Source organism: Phalacrocorax carbo, chromosome 10 (genome assembly GCF_963921805.1).
Source record: "Phalacrocorax carbo chromosome 10, bPhaCar2.1, whole genome shotgun sequence".
NCBI classification, from domain to species: Eukaryota; Metazoa; Chordata; class Aves; order Suliformes; family Phalacrocoracidae; genus Phalacrocorax; species Phalacrocorax carbo.
The window spans coordinates 25,960,582-25,976,816 of NC_087522.1; the positions used below are offsets into that span (position 1 = coordinate 25,960,582).

General features: G+C 49.6%; 1 protein-coding gene across 1 annotated transcript; it reads left to right on the plus strand.

The window, feature by feature from the left end:
- Positions 1-778: 778 nt before the first annotated feature.
- Positions 779-16,016, plus strand: LOC104049073 (transmembrane protein 178B). Its single transcript, XM_064462707.1, has 4 exons — positions 779-1,411; positions 11,105-11,218; positions 12,480-12,617; positions 14,363-16,016. Exons 1-4 carry the CDS (start codon positions 1,030-1,032, stop codon positions 14,605-14,607), a joined length of 879 nt encoding a protein of 292 aa, XP_064318777.1. The 5' UTR covers positions 779-1,029; the 3' UTR covers positions 14,608-16,016.
- Positions 16,017-16,235: the final 219 nt, after the last annotated feature.

Sequence of the window (16,235 nt, forward strand, 5' to 3'; positions counted from 1 at the left end):
TCCAACTGCCAACCCAACACCCCCAGGCCTCGTAAACTATGTCCCAAAATGCCACATCTACGTGTTTTTTCAATGCCTCCAGGGATGGTGACTCCACCAGCCCTGGGCAGCCAGTTCCAATGCCTGACCACTCTTTCAGGAAAGGCATTTTTTCCTAATATCCAATCTATACCTCCCTTGACACAGCTTGAGGCCATTTCCTTTCATCCTATCAGTAGTAACTAGTGAGAAAAGACCGACCCCCCCCTCACTCCAGCCCCTCTCAGGCAGCTGCAGAGGGCGAGAAGGGCTCCCCTCAGCCCCCCCTTTTCCAGGCTAAACCCCCCCAGCCCCCCCAGCCGCCCCCCAGCACACTTGTGCTCCAGACCCTGCCCCAGCCCCGCTGCCCTTCTCTGGACACGCTCCAGCCCCTCCAGGCCCTTCTTGTCCCGAGGGGCCCAAACCTGAGCCCAGCACTCGAGGTGGGGCCTCCCCAGGGCCGAGCACAGGGGCCCCATCCCTGCCCGGCTCCTGCTGGCCACACCAGTGCTGACACAGGCCCGGGGGCTGGTGGCCTCCTTGGCCACCCGGGCACTGCGGGCTCATGTTCAAGCGCCAACCAGCGCTGCCGCTCGTGCCTTTTGTATTCGATGCACGTTTTCGAGCCGCTGGGCCCCCGTGGGACCGACGGGGGCCCCTCGGGCCGGGCTAGCCCCGGCGGTGACTCTGGCCACGGGGCGGGGGCTGCGGCCGAGCCAAGGGGAGGCCGCGAAAGCTGTCGGGGGGCTCTGCTCTCCCCTTCCTTTCCCCGGCAGCCGCCGGGGCCTCAGCGCTGCACCGCCTCGGGGCGAGGGACCCGGCTCCCCCGGGGCTGCTCCGCCGGTGTTTGCCGTGGGCCCCTTCGAGGCCGGGCTGGGGGCGCCCTGGGCCCACAGCGGCGCCGGACCGAGGGGGAGCAAGCAGCCCCCTTTCCCTTCCGGGGCGGCGGGCGGAGGCGCCCAGCCGAGCTGCAGGAGAAGGGCCCGCCCCGCTGCCCGCCGGCGCGGTAAGATGGCGGCCGCGGCTCAGGCGCTGAGCGGCTCCGGGCTGCTCCTGGCCGCCGCCGCCCTCGCCCTCCTGGCCGTGGCCATCGGCACCGACTCCTGGTACGAGACGGACGCCCGGCGGCACCGGGAGCGCTGCCGCGGCTTCGGCCACAAGCGCAGCGACCCGCCCGGTTCCATGTCGGCGCCCAGCTCCCACCTGCCGCTCCGCGCCCGGCCCCCGCGGGCCCTGCTCCCCGGGCTGCCCCCGGCCCCCGCCCCGGCCGCCGCCGCCGCCGCCACCCTGGACTCGCACTGCGGCCGCCGCTTCAACTCCACCGTCTCGGGGCTCTGGAGGCGCTGCCACCGCGCGGGGTACGAGCCGGACAGCGAGGAGCTCATCCGGAAAGGTGAGGTGCTCTGCGGGGGGGGGGGGGGGGGGCGACCCCGGCCCCCGGCCCCCGGCCCCCGGCCCCCGGCCCCGGCCCCGGCCCCCGGCCCCCGGCCCCCGGCCCCCGGCCCCCGGCCCCCGGCCCCGGCCCCGGCCCCCGGCCCCCGGCCCCGGCCCCGGGCACGCCTGGCCCCGCTGCTGTCCGTGGTGCTGAGCCCGGCTCTGCAGGCGGGGCCGCGGCCGCCGCTGCCGCTGCGGCCTGGGCAGGGTAAGGGGGATGGCGAGAGGGCGGGGATGAGGCCCCACGGGTGTCCCCGGGGGTGCGGGAGGCGGCAGGCGTGGCCCTGACCCCATACCGGGGTCCTACACCCCTCCCCATCTGCTTCAAACGCTGCCGTGCTGGGCAGGAGCCTGTCTGGGAGAGGCCCTTCCGTGGCCCCGTGCCGGCCTGACGCTTGGGCAGGGTCTCGGTGGGCACCCGCCTAATCCTGAGACCTTCTTGCGTTTGAGTGCTGAGAAATGCGTGGCATTGTTTATACCTGTGGGATGTTTACAGCAAGGAGAACAGGACCTGTTGTTCCTGTTCCAGCACGGGGGGGTTCAGGTTGCTGCAGTGGATTGCCAGGCCATCACGGTGGCAGATGTCACACGAGGTTCCAGGGGTGACAGGAGAGAAGGCTGTGGATCTTCTGTTATGATGGCACATGGTACAAAGCCAAGCAGCAGGCTTCCTGTTCTTTTTCGGTGACCTTGCCTCATTTTTCTGGTACACGGAGCTGACTCCGAGACTTAGACCTGGATCCTGCAAAACTTAACTTCTGATGGAAGTAACCCTGGGGAAAGCTTTTGTAAGATCAGAGCATTTGCTCTATTTAAAGGGGGTGTGGTGTGTGAGTTTCCTCAGCCTCAAAGTCAAGATCTTTTCCAAGAACGGTGAAGACAAATCTGCACACAGACTGGTGGGTACTGTCAACAAATTCATATAGGAGCTTGGACACCTGTAAGCCCCATCTCTTGGTTGAAGTAGTCAACTACCTGAAAGGAGGTTGTAGCAAGGTGGATCTTGGTCTCTTCTCCCAAATAACAAGAGATAGGATGAGAGGAAATGGCCTCAAGTTGGGTCAGGAGAGGTTTAGATTGGGTATTAGGGAAAATTTCTTCACCAAAAGGGTTGTCAAGCACTGGAACAGGCTGTGCAGGGAAGTGGTTGAGTCACCATCCCTGGAGGTAGCACTTAGGGACATGGTTTAATGGTGGACTTGGTGGTGCTGGGTTAATGGTTGGACTTGATGATCTGAAAGGTCTTTTCCAACCTTCTATTGGAAATCTATTCTATGATTCTAGGTACAAATAGAATTCCTGGACTGGATGGTACAAATAATGTAGCAGACTGACCCACTGTATCAAAATAAATGACATATAAAAGAAGCTTAGGATAAGAAATGCTACGTACGGTTAATGATAAATAACAGGACTTACTGTTCCAGCAGGTATATATTAGCACAGGGAGAGTAGGAGTTGGGAGAAGTGCTTCCACTGAGGCACAAAATGGAAATGCTATCTTGAGAAAGTGGGAGCAGTTCTTCAGTATGGCTTCCAACTGTGACGCCAGTCCTGCACAGCAGAGGATGGATAGATTGGCACTGTGAAGCTCAGCTCGTCTTTGTCCATTCTTCCCAAAGCACAGCAGTGACTTACTTTTAGAAACTCCAGTGCCCTGTGTTTAGCTTCTTTCTGTATCTAATCTCCTAGGATCCATTTTATGCATTTTCATTTTTATTTCCATGTTGATGTCATTTCGCTAAAAGGCAGCTCATTAATTTCTTTCTATTAATTGTGCCTCTTGTAAAATATTTCTCTATTTTTTTGCTTCACCTCAAGCCAAATGCTTTCAGCTCCTGTTGAGATTAGGAAAGTCAGGGGGAAGGGATGGGAAGAACACTAGTTTGGTCCTCAGTAGTTCTGTTCCTGAGGTATTTTCCCAACACTACAACAGGCAGAGAGGCCAGAGTCTGCATTCCGCAGGCATGAGGGCATTACAGGGTGGTGAATGAGCTTCCTCAGGGACTGATGTGTAAAACTGGAGGGACTCTGAATCCAAAAGTTTTTTCTTCTGCTTTCTTTTTTTCTCCAGCCATTCTAATAAAAGACCTTGCCTTTCCCTACAAGCCTTGCTTCCCTCATATCCTTTGCCTAATAGGTCTGCGGTTGCTACTGTAAAGATTTCCACATTATCTTGTTGAGATAAATTATTAATAATAGTTCTTGTAGAGTCAGATCTTTAAATTGGTATGACTCTCTTATACCTTCCCCTGACCTGCTTTACTAGCAGCCTTTCCTTGTTCCTGCTGTGTATATCTTTTCTCTGCCAACTGTGATTAAGCAGCCTTTTCCAGCCGATGGTCAGGTGCGGCTGTTGCTGAGCTATTCTCTCAAGCACAATACTAGTTCTGGGGCTTCCTAAGAGAAAAAAAAAAAAGTGTTTTTTTCTCCTAGTGTGAGCTGAAGATCACTACTGTGCACCTCTGGAAGTCCTACTTTCTCCTTGATTTGCAGCAAGTTTTCAGCTAGCATTTTGGTGATGTGTGATGCCTTCTAACATTCTGAACATTCCTGAAACTAGAGAATTTATAGGCTTTTACTGACAGAGGGGTAAATAGGGTGGGAGGTTTGGTTGGTTGGTTGGTTGGTTGGGTTTTTTGGTGAGAGTCCAGTGGTAATTTTGCTTAGGGTTTATACTCTTCATTTTATAGTACCTCTGAAATAAGGTTTCTTTCCTTCCTGAGTCTCTCTTGAGTTCTGAATAAATTAATAAATCCATAAGTGCCCATATCCATTTAGATAATTCCATGGATTTCTATTCCAGGATTTATCTACTGCTATTAATACAAAGCAAATTCTGTGGAAACTTTTATATTTAAGCATTTTAGCCAATGATGCATATACTAGCATACATTTATAGATAATGTATTTCTTAAAAATATGTAAAATATTTTTGCTTCATATATTTAAAAGGAAGAAGCAGGAGTCAAAAAATGCAGAGCAAAACTGAGAGGTGGGAAATGTTTAAATATAAGAGGAGAATGACGTGTGGGATTTTTCTTAAAATGCAAAATCACTGTGTTGGAACTGTGAAGAAATAGATAGTTTCATTTTAAAAATAAAATTAAGAAGGCAAAAGAAGAAATTATGTATGAACCAAATTGGGAAAATGGAGATTAGCAGTCAGTAAAAGATAGCAGGTAAGGAACTGAAGCACTTGGTGGGGAAACGAAGAGTATCTGTGTGTGTAGGGAGGGACTCTGTGAGTGTAAGAAGTTGAGCACTATCCATCATCTCACAGGCCCTGTGCTATGTGGGTTACACACCAGGTAACTGGTGCTGCTCGCATATACTGGGCAGAAATGACTTCTTAGTACCACAATGTAGCTGAGAAAGTGAGAAGAACCACTGGGTGCCTTAGCAGAGGAATGCAACAATTTGTGGCAGTAATGAGGCCCTTGAGGGAAAAATGCTTAGTCCTGGTGTCCCGTCCTTTCCAACTGATGATAAAATTGAAGAGCTACAGGAATGACTGTGAGGTCGGTAGAACATCTATTATAGTGGGGTATTTAATAAACTCAATCTGTTTGGTCGTGGCCATTGGTAAGTATGATCTGTCAGTAAATACAATCTGTGAGAGTTATCATAGAGGAAGGTTGGTTTGCCAGATCTAGTGGCCTTTGGGTGATGATGTGGGCCGAGTGATCCCACAGCTGTGATGCTCTCCACAATCCTGGGCAGAAATGGTAGGAATAGGCCAGGGAGCTTCAGTGGCTGCTTGGTCCTGGGGCATGAGGGAGAGGAGGGCCAGACCTCACATGGTGGCTCCGTGTTAACTGCCCATGGCTGCTCACTGGTGAGAATGAGAGAGTTTGTCCCAGCCGTGTGAGTGCCAAACTGCTCTAAGATAAGACCGGGCCAGGTAGTGGAACTGAAAATGAGGACCCTACCATTTCCCCCTCATAACGCTGGCCCATAAGCAGTGTAGAGAAGAAAACACACACGTTCCAAGTCAGAGATGAAAAATAAACTGAAAAAAAACCTGGGGTGTGCTGAGCCCAGGATTAAAAATGGAATGTGCTACAGCAGGCCTGGGTCTGGGTTTCCAGGTGTCTGGCAGCCCAGGGTAAGGGTTCTGTGCTCTGCCTGAGCACCTGGAGGTCCAGAAATTCTTTCTAGCCAGCATCCTCTGATCTTTCCCAGCCTTTCTGTTCAGTCAGGAGAAAGGACTTGTCCAGGGACACCGACACATAGTGTCCCAAGGGCTGTGAGAGGGAAACCTGTCTGCAGTTGCAGTCCTGAAGGAAAAAAAAAACAACCACTTTGAGGACAAGGTGTGAGAAACAATGTTGGCCATAGGAGGGCACAGGTATGTAGCTCGGCCACGGAAGAGTCAATGTGACACTGCTGGATACAGTTCATTGCTTCTTATGTTTATTTTTTAATCAAGAAAATTGTACATGCGGTGCAATTTTCATGCACTGCAGAAAAACTTTCCATTCTTCTAATGCCCCTAAGAAATGATAGGATCAGGCTGGCTGCGTAACCTTTTTCTTGTACGTGTGCTTTATGGTAAGCTACCAACACGAGCACCTGCCCCTTCTGTCCTGTATTCTCACGGGCCAAAAAACAACATGCACTTACTTGTTGTTCACCACATGACTCCATTCTGTTCAAGCCTTTGCGTGAAGGCAGTTTTTAATTTTGGCAGGCTTTCCTATGGTGCTCATCCGGGTGTGTTACAAACAAAAGAGAAATCACTTTGCTAGCAGGTTTCTGAAACGAAGGGCAGGATGCTGTCCCTGTTTTGTAGACTGGGATTTAAGGTATGTAAGGGCTTAGGGCAAAAAACTTATTGGAGTACCCTTGACGTTGCAATAACTTTGAGACTGAAAACCTGGGTTTGATTTTTTTTTTTTTTTGAGTGTTTAGAGAATAAGGTGTTAGATCACTCTACATGCAGCCTTGTGGAGAGTACCTGGCTATATTTGAGTGCATAGTGTCTCTGCAAATGAGACTTAGCAATTCACTCAGAAGATGGGAAGCATGAACTAGTGACTGTGGATGCAAAATCTGGCTACTGAGGATTTCCTGGGTGGATGTTATAATTTTCTGGGAGACATTCAGCTGAGAGACCACCCTCACTGCTGCCCTAATCCCCTGACTCTCTTGCCTACCTGTTTCAGCTTTTCCAGCAGACCTGCAGAGAGAGGCCTCCCTGGTTTTGCCTTTGGTGGCTCATACCAGAGCAGGCCCAGCCTGTGCTCTCAGAGCCCATGGATTAGAGGTCAGAGCTGAGCATAAACCCTGAAATACGCTAACTTGTGAGCTCTTAGTTTTGCAAACTTGCTGTCATAATATAATTTTATGTGCTACCTACATAAAATTAGCACTTTGAATTCTGGGGAAGAAAGGATTAAGAGTAAAGCTTCTAAACCAGAGGCAGAATGATCTGATATTTGAAAACTTCTAAATAACCAGATTCGTATAAGAAGGTGGAGTGGTTTTACTTTTAGTCTACACGTAAACTCTTGCAATAATACAGAGCAAAGATTTTCTTAGTGATATTTTAGCTGAGGAGTCCATAGCTTTAATCATAAGGGATGTATATCTCTGGTCTTTGATTTTTCTTCCATGAGCTATAAAAGTGATAATCCTTGCTCTTACATAAAATACTGCTTCATATATAGTACTTCTATAATGGGAATATGTAAGTGCATAGATCTTACTGTAAATGAATCCAGTGCATTGTGATCTAAAATCTGATGTCATTAGCTTGTACCATAGACATATTTCTCAACAACACGTGTAAATCATGTAGATAGTGAAATCTAATTCAGTCAACAGTTACAGGTAAAATTTAATTAGATATTGTGATGTGCTGTATGTGGCCTATGTCCTTAATTCAGACGTTTACAGAGCTTTTGCAAATGAACTGGCATCCTCTGTTACTGGGTTGCCTTGCTGATCTCTTTGCTCAGGCAGCACTACAGACTTGTTCTGAAATAAATGCAAAGAGGGTGCCCTTCTCCGCAGGGTTTGGGCCAGTGGCTGAAGGTGAAGGGGAGCAGCTCTACATTTCGGCATATCGCTGCCAGTGCCTTGTGGTGTCAGAGGAGGTGGCAGGGAACTGCAGCTGGGGAAGGGGGTGGTGGGAAGCACGGCCGAGGCCGGGGGCCCACTGAAATGCTTTGCTGCGCAGAGGCTTTTGGAACTCTAGCTTTGAGTTGTCCCCTTTCGGGGCATGTTTTTTACATGTCTGCTTGTTCCACTTCGGTAATAAATGCCACCGTTTGGTTAGTGTGGGGAAATTAGATCGCCTTTCCCTCCCTGGCCTGATGGCTGGGATTGGCTGGGCCTCTGGTATGCAACTCCTCATCTTCACAGAATCCCAGGTTGGAAGGGACCTCAGGGATCATCTAGTCCAACCTTTCTGGGAAGAGCACAGTCTAGACAGATGGCCCAGCGCCCTGTCCAGCTGAATCTTAAAAGTGTCCAACGTGGCCGAGTCAACCCCTTCCCTGGGGAGATTATTCCAACGGTGACTGTCCTCAGTGTGAAAAATTTCCCTCTGGTGTCCAATCGGAATCTCCCCAAGAGCAACCTGTGTCCATTCCCCCTTGTCCTCTCCATGGGACTCCGTGTAAAAAGGGAGTCTCCATCTTCTTTGTAGCGGCCCCTTAAGTGCTGGTACGTGGTGATGAGATCCCCTCTGAGCCTCCTTTTCTCAAGGCTGAACAAACCCAGCTCTCCCAACCTATCCTCATACAGCAGCTTCCCAGTCCTCTGATCATCCTGGTGGCCCTTCTCTGGACCCCTTCCAGCCTGGCCACATCCTGTTTGTACAGCAGGGACCAGAACTGCACACAGTGCTCCAGGTGCAGCCTGACCAGCGCTGTGTAGAGCGGGATGATGACTTCTTTCTCTCTGCTGGTGATGCCCTTTTTGATGCAACCCAGCAGCCTGTTGGCCTTCTTGGCCGCAGCAGCCACTGTTGGCTCATGTTGAGCTTTCTGTCCACCAGGCCCCCCAGGTCCCTTTCCACAGAGCTGCTCTCCAGCCAGGTGGGTCCCAGTCTGTGCTGCACTCCTGGATTATGTTTTCCCAGGTGCATGACCTTACACTTCCCCTTGTTGACCTTCATAAGGTTCTTGCTGGCCCACTCCTCCAGCCTATCCAGATGTCCCTGCAGAGCAGCTCTCCCTTCTGGAGTGTCTACTTCCCCACTCAACTTGGTGTCATCTGCAAACTTCATCAGGCTACACTTGATGCCGGTATCCAGATCACTTACAAAGATGTTGAATGACACTGGGCCCAACATCGATCCCTGGGGATCGATATCTTGTCAAGTGGGGGCTTCCTCTCTCTGCAGGTTCTTGCAGGGACCAGGTCAGTACCATCCCGGTGAACATTGTTACAGAGCAAATTCATCCTCCCCATTGCTGCACGAGCAGCACAAAGCCCATTTCTTCTCCTGGATTATCTAGCATCTTTTGCAAAGCCCATTACTGAGTCTGCAGCTCCCTGCTAGTGATTGTTCATAATTAGCTCAGTGGCCAACTGATTGTTTCTGAATGGTTCTTCTGCCCCAGCATTCAAATAGTGGTAATGACCCCACAGCCATTGTTTAAGGGGAACTTTTTGTACTGTTTAACTGTTTTACCTTTCTGTCTATTCTCTTCCACCCCACCATCCATATTTATTCTCTCCCCTGCCCTGGCTTTATTTATAACAGGGAGGGCAAGGCACCTTCCCCTCCCTCTACCCCCTAGTATCATCTCTGGTATCCATTGTTTTCTGAACTAAAAATCCCTTTCAAGAAGAGCTTGCACCTAGGTTCACATTTGCATATGGGGACCGCTTTTCTTTAAGCTATAATCACAGAATCACAGAATCCCAGGTTGGAAGGGACCTCAGGGATCATCTAGTGCAACCTTTCTGGGAAGAGCACAGTCTAGACAAGATGGTCTAGCACCCCCACAAGCCAAATCTTAAAGGTGTCCAACGTGGCCGAGTCAACCCCTTCCCTGGGGAGATTATTCCAACGGTGACTGTCCTCACTGTGAAAAATTTCCCTTTAATGTCCAATCGGAATCTCCCCAAGAGCAACTTGTGTCCATCCCCCTCGTCCTCTCCATGGGACTCCGTGTAAAAAGGGAGTCTCCATCTTCTTTGTAGCTACCCCTTAAGTGCTGGTACATGGGGATGAGATCCCCACTGAGCCTCCTTTTCTCAAGGCTGAACAAACCCAGCTCTCCCAGCCTATCCTCGTATGGCAGCTTCCCAGTCCTTTGATCATCTTGGTGGCCCTTCTCTGGACCCCTTCCAGCCTGTTGTGCCCCACGTTGGGCGCCAAAAAGGACTGTCGTGGTTTAGCCCCAGTCAGCAACCCAGCACCACGGAGCCGCTCGCCCACTCCCCCCTGGTGGGACGGGGGAGAGAATTGGAAGAGTAAAAGTGAGGCAACTCATGGTTTGAGACAAAGACAGTTTAGCAGGTAAAGCAAAAGCAAAACAAGGCATTCATTCACCCCTTCCCACGGGCAGGCGGGTGCTCAGCCATCCCCAGGAGAGCAGGGCTCCATCACGCGTAACGGTGACTTGGGAAGACAAACGCCATCACTCCAGACATCCCACCCTTCCTCCTTCCCCCAGCTTTATATCCTGAGCATGATGGCATATGGTACGGGATATCCCGTGGGTCAGTTGGGGTCAGCTGTCCTGGCTGTGCCCCCTCCCAGCCTCTTGTGCCCCCAGCAGAGCACGGGGAGCTGAGAGAGTCCTTGACCAGTGTAAGCGCGACTTAGCAACAGCCAAAACATCTCCGCATTATCACCGCTGTTTCCAGCACAAATCCAAAACACAGCCCCATGCTAGCTACTATGAAGAGATTTAACTCTATCCCGGCTGAAACCAGGACACGGGCACCAGAACTGCACACAGCGCTCCAGGTGTGGCCTGACCAGCGCTGAGTAGAGCGGGATGATGACTTCTTTCTCTCTGCTAGCAATGCCCTTTTTGATGCAACCCAGCATCCCGTTGGCCACTGTTGGCTCATGTTGAGCTTTCTGCCCACCAGGCCCCCCAGGTCCCTTTCCACAGAGCTGCTCTCCAGCCAGGTGGATCCCGGTCTGTGCTGCACTCCCGGATTACGTTTTCCCAGGTGGAAACAAGCCTAATTGGGTACTAGCGTTCATCAAAAGTAACACAAAGAGCCAGTGGCTACTGGCATGAATTTATACTTTTCTCCCATGCACTTCACTTCCCAGCATTCATTCAGATTTTTCAAAGTGATTCAACTCTCTCTTTTTATAGAGACAAAGCAGTCCTGTTGGTACTTAGCTGCATTCTTGTCTCAGACATCCCAAAGAGATTGTACCAGTTCCTCTAGGAAGCTTCTGGAGCTTTTTGGTGACTGTTGTTACTGTTTACCTTCAGCCGTTCCTAGATCATGCCTGGGTCTTGCTCTCTTTTTGCCAGTTCTTTGTAGCAAGTCCCCCTCCTCTCCTAATCCCCAAAGCCTCTGAAGTAAAAAGCTCATTTTTTGGTTATATTTGGTGTGTTACCGAGCTACGGCTTCTGCTGTGTGAGCTCTGCTGGGCCAGCCAACTCAGCAGCAAGTGCAAGGCACAGGGATTTCATGCTGTTTCACGCCGATGTTTCTTTTACAGGAGTTATTCAGCGCTGCACCGCTGTGAAGTACCACTACACCTCCAGCTCACTGCCTCGCAACTTACCCATCAACATCACGAACACCATCCGGCAGGATGAGTGGCACGCGCTCCGTAAGTAACGCAGAGCCGTGTACGAGATCGTTTGGATTGCTTCGTGCCTTAATGCAATGCCAAGTGAGGGCTCTGAATCAGCTTGCTGCCCTGGGCTCTAAGCATGAATACCTATTTGCTAGTGAGGAAGGGTGAGCAGCTGACAGTGTAACTGGAAGGGGATGTGAAATCTGGAGGGGCTTAAGCAGTGAATTCAGGAATTCAGGCCTGTGTGTAGCGTGTTGCGAGGTGTGATCATAATCTGGGTCTGGGGACAGGCAGTTCCCAGCTGGCTTACCAAAAGGTGCCACATCACCGTGTCGTCTGTGTAGAGCTTGTTGTATTTTCCTGTGTGCACGCCATGACCTGCTGCAGCTCTCTGACAACCAGCACTGTTAGGAAACAGCTCAGTTTGTCTTTGCAAGCCCCTTTTACCAGCTCCTGGCTCACAAGCTGCCTCATGCCCAAGTCCTTCCCACACAAATGACTGACCTGAGAATGATTTGATTTTTTTTCTGCTCCTGCTTCTCTCTACATTTGTTTTCTGGTTCTGTTGCCTCACATAATTCTGCCTAGCCCCTGTCATGTAAGCCTCAGTGCTGAGGAAATCCAGCTAGAGACTGAACTAGGAAGAGACAAGAACAGCGCTTGTATTATGGATTACAAAGTGCTGTTCATACCACTGGTGCCCAAGCTTCTTTTTTTAGAGCTTGTTACTGGAGTTGTTCCCATGATACTCTCTTGATCTGTTGTCTGCTTCTGTCCTCCCACTATTCCTCTTGTCAGTTCACACTATCTGCCTTCCATGCACTAGTCCTTTACTTCTCTTCAGTGTCCCCTCTCACTTCTTTTATTTCTAATTTCAGCAGACACTCATCCATCAAACTCCATCCCAAAGAAACACAACACACAAAAAAAGAAAAAAAAAAAAAGAAAAAAAGCCCTTGTGGTACTAACATTTACAAATCGTTGCCAAATTCACAATGCACCGCGTCTGTCCCATGTTGGGAAGTATTTGGCCAGTATTCCTCTTGATCAGGACAGTAATACTCTCTAGTTGTACAGTGTCTAGCAGAAGGGAGTCAAGCTAGCTGTATTCCCTTAGCTTCAGTGTGAAGGGGAAACTACCTCAAAGAAGCTACAGGAGGAGTTGTCCATGGGTGAGGTATAAACTTCAGAACCAACAAATCTAAATCTGTGTGGGCTCTCCCCCGGCTGTCCTGTCTGGGTGCTGCCATGTTCATGTCTTCTTTCTTGCTTTTTCTCCTTTCTCTTCCCTCAGATCTGCGGAGGATGACAGCTGGCTTCATTGGCATGGCAGTCTCCATCATCCTGTTTGGGTGGATCATTGGTGTGCTGGGCTGCTGCAAACAGCAGGAGCTCATGCAGTATGTGGCTGGGCTGCTCTTCCTAATGGGAGGTGAGAGCTTTTAGCTTCTACTCCTGAAGTCACCGCAGTATTGCTGGCTGGGGAGGTGCTCTCAGCAGTCAAGTCAGCCCACAGCAAACATACAAAGCAGTTCTTTAGTGCAGCAAGCCATCAGCACAGCACACTTCCCCAGCTCTGGGCAGGGCCTATGCTTGCGTGGGGAGTTGTATGTTTCTGAGTAGACCCTGCTGTATGTACACATGAGCCTTCTGCTCTGGAGAGCTGCTCTGAGTGTGTGGAGCCTGTGGCTCCTGTAAGACAGCTCAGCTCAGTTTTCCCTAGGGAATCTTAACAAAGACAGAAAAAAATAAAAATCAATGCAGAGCGCCTTTCTGCTGCTCAGAGATGCTCATGTCTTTGGGTAACAATGAAGTCCAAACCCAGCCAAGCCTGGAGAACATCGGCCCAGGAGTATGGACGTGAGCTCAGTGCTTTCCTGGTGTGCTACATCTGTCCCTCCTGGCTGGGAGCTGACTGTCTGCATGGCCAAAGGCTTTTTTCTGAACTTTGTGCTGCTCAGAAATGGGCAGTGTAAAAAAAGGGGCATAGTAGCAACAAACGCACCAAAAGGGTAAGCTACTCAGATGCTGCAAGGATGGGGACTCTTAAATTACAAGCTGTAAACAGGCAACTTTTAAATATGAAAAAAATGAGTCTCTCCTTAAAAGCTACAGCTGCTACCCTAGAGGCCTGGTGTCAGCATCTATAATGGCTGCAAGCAACGAACTTGGTGATATAACAGCATCTATATCAACTAAACAAGTAGGTGTGACACTGGTTTGGTGCCAGTTTGGGCGGGGGGTGATATCTTCCCAAGCCATAAATGGGCCTTCTCAAGCAGTGCTTTTGGGCAGCTGCACAGAAAAGCACCCTGCTGACATGGTAGAAAGGCTGGAAGTTAGGCCTGTGCTGTCCTTGATCATCTTACGTGCTGCTTAACAGTTTCCTTTGGGAACATTATTTCTTTATCACACAGCAGTGAAAGGGTAAAGCATTGTAAGTGAAAGAGGTAGACTGGGTCCCCTTCAAGCGCTTCTGCACTTACCATGATGGGCATGCTGTCAGCAGTAAGAGCTGTTGTTAGTACTTAGGCACAGATGCAGAGCTGGAGAGAACAAAATAAACACTAGACTCAAGGTTGAGGTGATCGCGTGTATAGTAGACATACTAGAGTGCTTGGCATTATCAGTTTCTTCAGGTTTTTTTTGCTCCACTATATAGGTGCTTAGTGACCGTGTAGCAGGTGACAAAAACCTGGGCACCTGACCGGGCTGAGGCTACAGCTGGCAGGAATCTGGATGTGCCTAGCAGAAACCAAGCAGCGCTGCACTTTGAAGCCCGGGCTTCATTTATTTACCTTACGTAGGAGAGACTGCCCAAGTACTACCTGGAACCTGATGACATTAGTCATTGGAAATAAGTACGGTCTCAGGAGGATCGCTGTATGATGAACTGCACGTGACTGAGTTCGCAATAGCAACGGCAGGAGCTAAGGCAATATTAGTTATTTGTGAAGTGCGGTATCCTGTAGTCCTACATATTTTGCCTTTTTTTTTTCCCCCTACCTTGTAACAAGACTGACTGGTAGGCCTTAAAAAAAGAAAAAAAAAAAAAACCCAGACAGGTAATCTTTGATTTTGAATATTTATGACTTTGACAATACCTAGGGTAGAAAACCCAGAGCATAATTAACCTGTCCGAGGGCAGTGTAGAACCCTCTTGCTTTTCTCCTGCAGGTACGTGCTGTATCATCTCACTCTGCACATGCGTAGCTGGGATCAATTTTGAGTTATCTCGCTACCCTCGCTACGTCTATGGGCTGCCAGAGGACATCAGTCATGGCTATGGCTGGTCCATGTTCTGTGCCTGGGGAGGCCTGGGCCTCACCCTGCTGGCTGGCTTCCTCTGCACGTTGGCCCCGTCACTCAACACTTCTCGGGTGTCTGTACAAAAACCCAGACAAGAAAATGGGGCCGTGTGACCTCGGCGGGAGCGAGGAGAGACTCTGGAAAGCGCAGCCTGGGCAGAGCTGTGGGTTACCACCAGGAAGGGGTGGCACAGCAACGCATGGAGGGCAGTGCCATAGCTGTGGCAATGCCAGCCCGCGGTACGCTGCTGCAGCCTCCAGTCACAGACCCGGACCTTGCAAGTAACGCTGTTTGAATTATTGCCGATCTGCTCATTGATGGTTTAAGGGGAACAGTTCTTTTGATTTTTCTTCTGTTTCCAAGGGATTAAGTCCAAGGCTGTGTCTTTTTTTGTGCTGTTTTTTGAACTGTACCTCCATGGTCCTGTTATTGTCCAGTTGTAAGGGATGTTTACGCATCAACTCTATTGCTGCAGGTCTGTGCAATTCAGACCCAAATTAGGGCAAGGAGCTACGTGAAGTTGGCTTGAACACTTTTGCAACAGGCATGTCTCATGTTGGCTCAGGCCATTGTTTCCCAAAAGAACCATGATCTATGCCGCAGTTTAGGCCAAAGAATTAGCCCATTCTTAGTATTGATTAATTAAAAAAAATAATAATAAAAAAAAAAACATGCTATAGCATCAGCTATGTACTCACTATTAAAGCCGGTTCCAAAAGCAGCCGGCTGTAACTGAGCAGCAAGACTCTAAAAAAACACTTATGGATTTAGGAAAGGAGGGGAAGTTTTCCTCAGCTGCTCACACAGGTGAGGTTACTCATTTGTCTAACGACCATACCCTTGGTTTAATGGGGCGATGTATGCAACATGCTGCTTGTAACTATTCCACTGGAGGCCAGGGTATATTTCTGAAAGTATGTCATAGTTTGAGCTGCTGGGATCAGCTTTCACCTCCAACTATGTTATGGGTGCAACTTCTGGTCCGTGAAAGGAGATGCGTAACTCTCCCCAAGCTCAAATAGCAGTACTGCTAAAATAGCAGATGTACAACCCCCGCTAATATTCATGTCCAAAGGAACTGCAATGTATTTTCCTCAGGAACACGTGGCTTCTACTCACTTCACCACTCGCCCCTTTTCTGATGTCAAATGCCCCCCGAGCACAGCGTGTCAAGAACACGCAGGCTCCGCTGGAACAAGCGCCTGCTCTGAAATGAGCAGTAAGGGCCTTGGAACCAGTGCAAATACTAGGACTAACTCAGGAACATCAGCCAAAGTACTTCGGGGTGCATTTTTCTTTCATTCATCTATTCTTTCTTCCCTCATATCCACCCCCCTCTCCCAAGTGTCCAAAACTGCACAGGTAAAGATGAGATGGCCAGCATTTGGAGATGTTTACATTGTATTTACAATACAGTGGCATGTAAGATATTTAATGCTAAAGTCAGTGTATTTATGAAAAGTGTAATTTTTAAATGGAAGTTGTAATTCTCAACTGGCATTAAAAGTACTGAAAGACTTGCTCAGTGGATGAAGTCTTGGATTTCTTTCTGACTAATTACCAGACTGATGCACCAGGGACTTCCCAGAGTTACATTTCCAGAGTTAAGTTTAAATGACAAAGTTAGACCATCATTTGTGTGTGAATTGTGTTCACTCCTCCCTTGCAAAGTAAGCATTAGTTCAAAAGTTTCAAAGACTCTAACAAAGCTCTACAGTCTGTTCACTGGCTGCACAGGTAA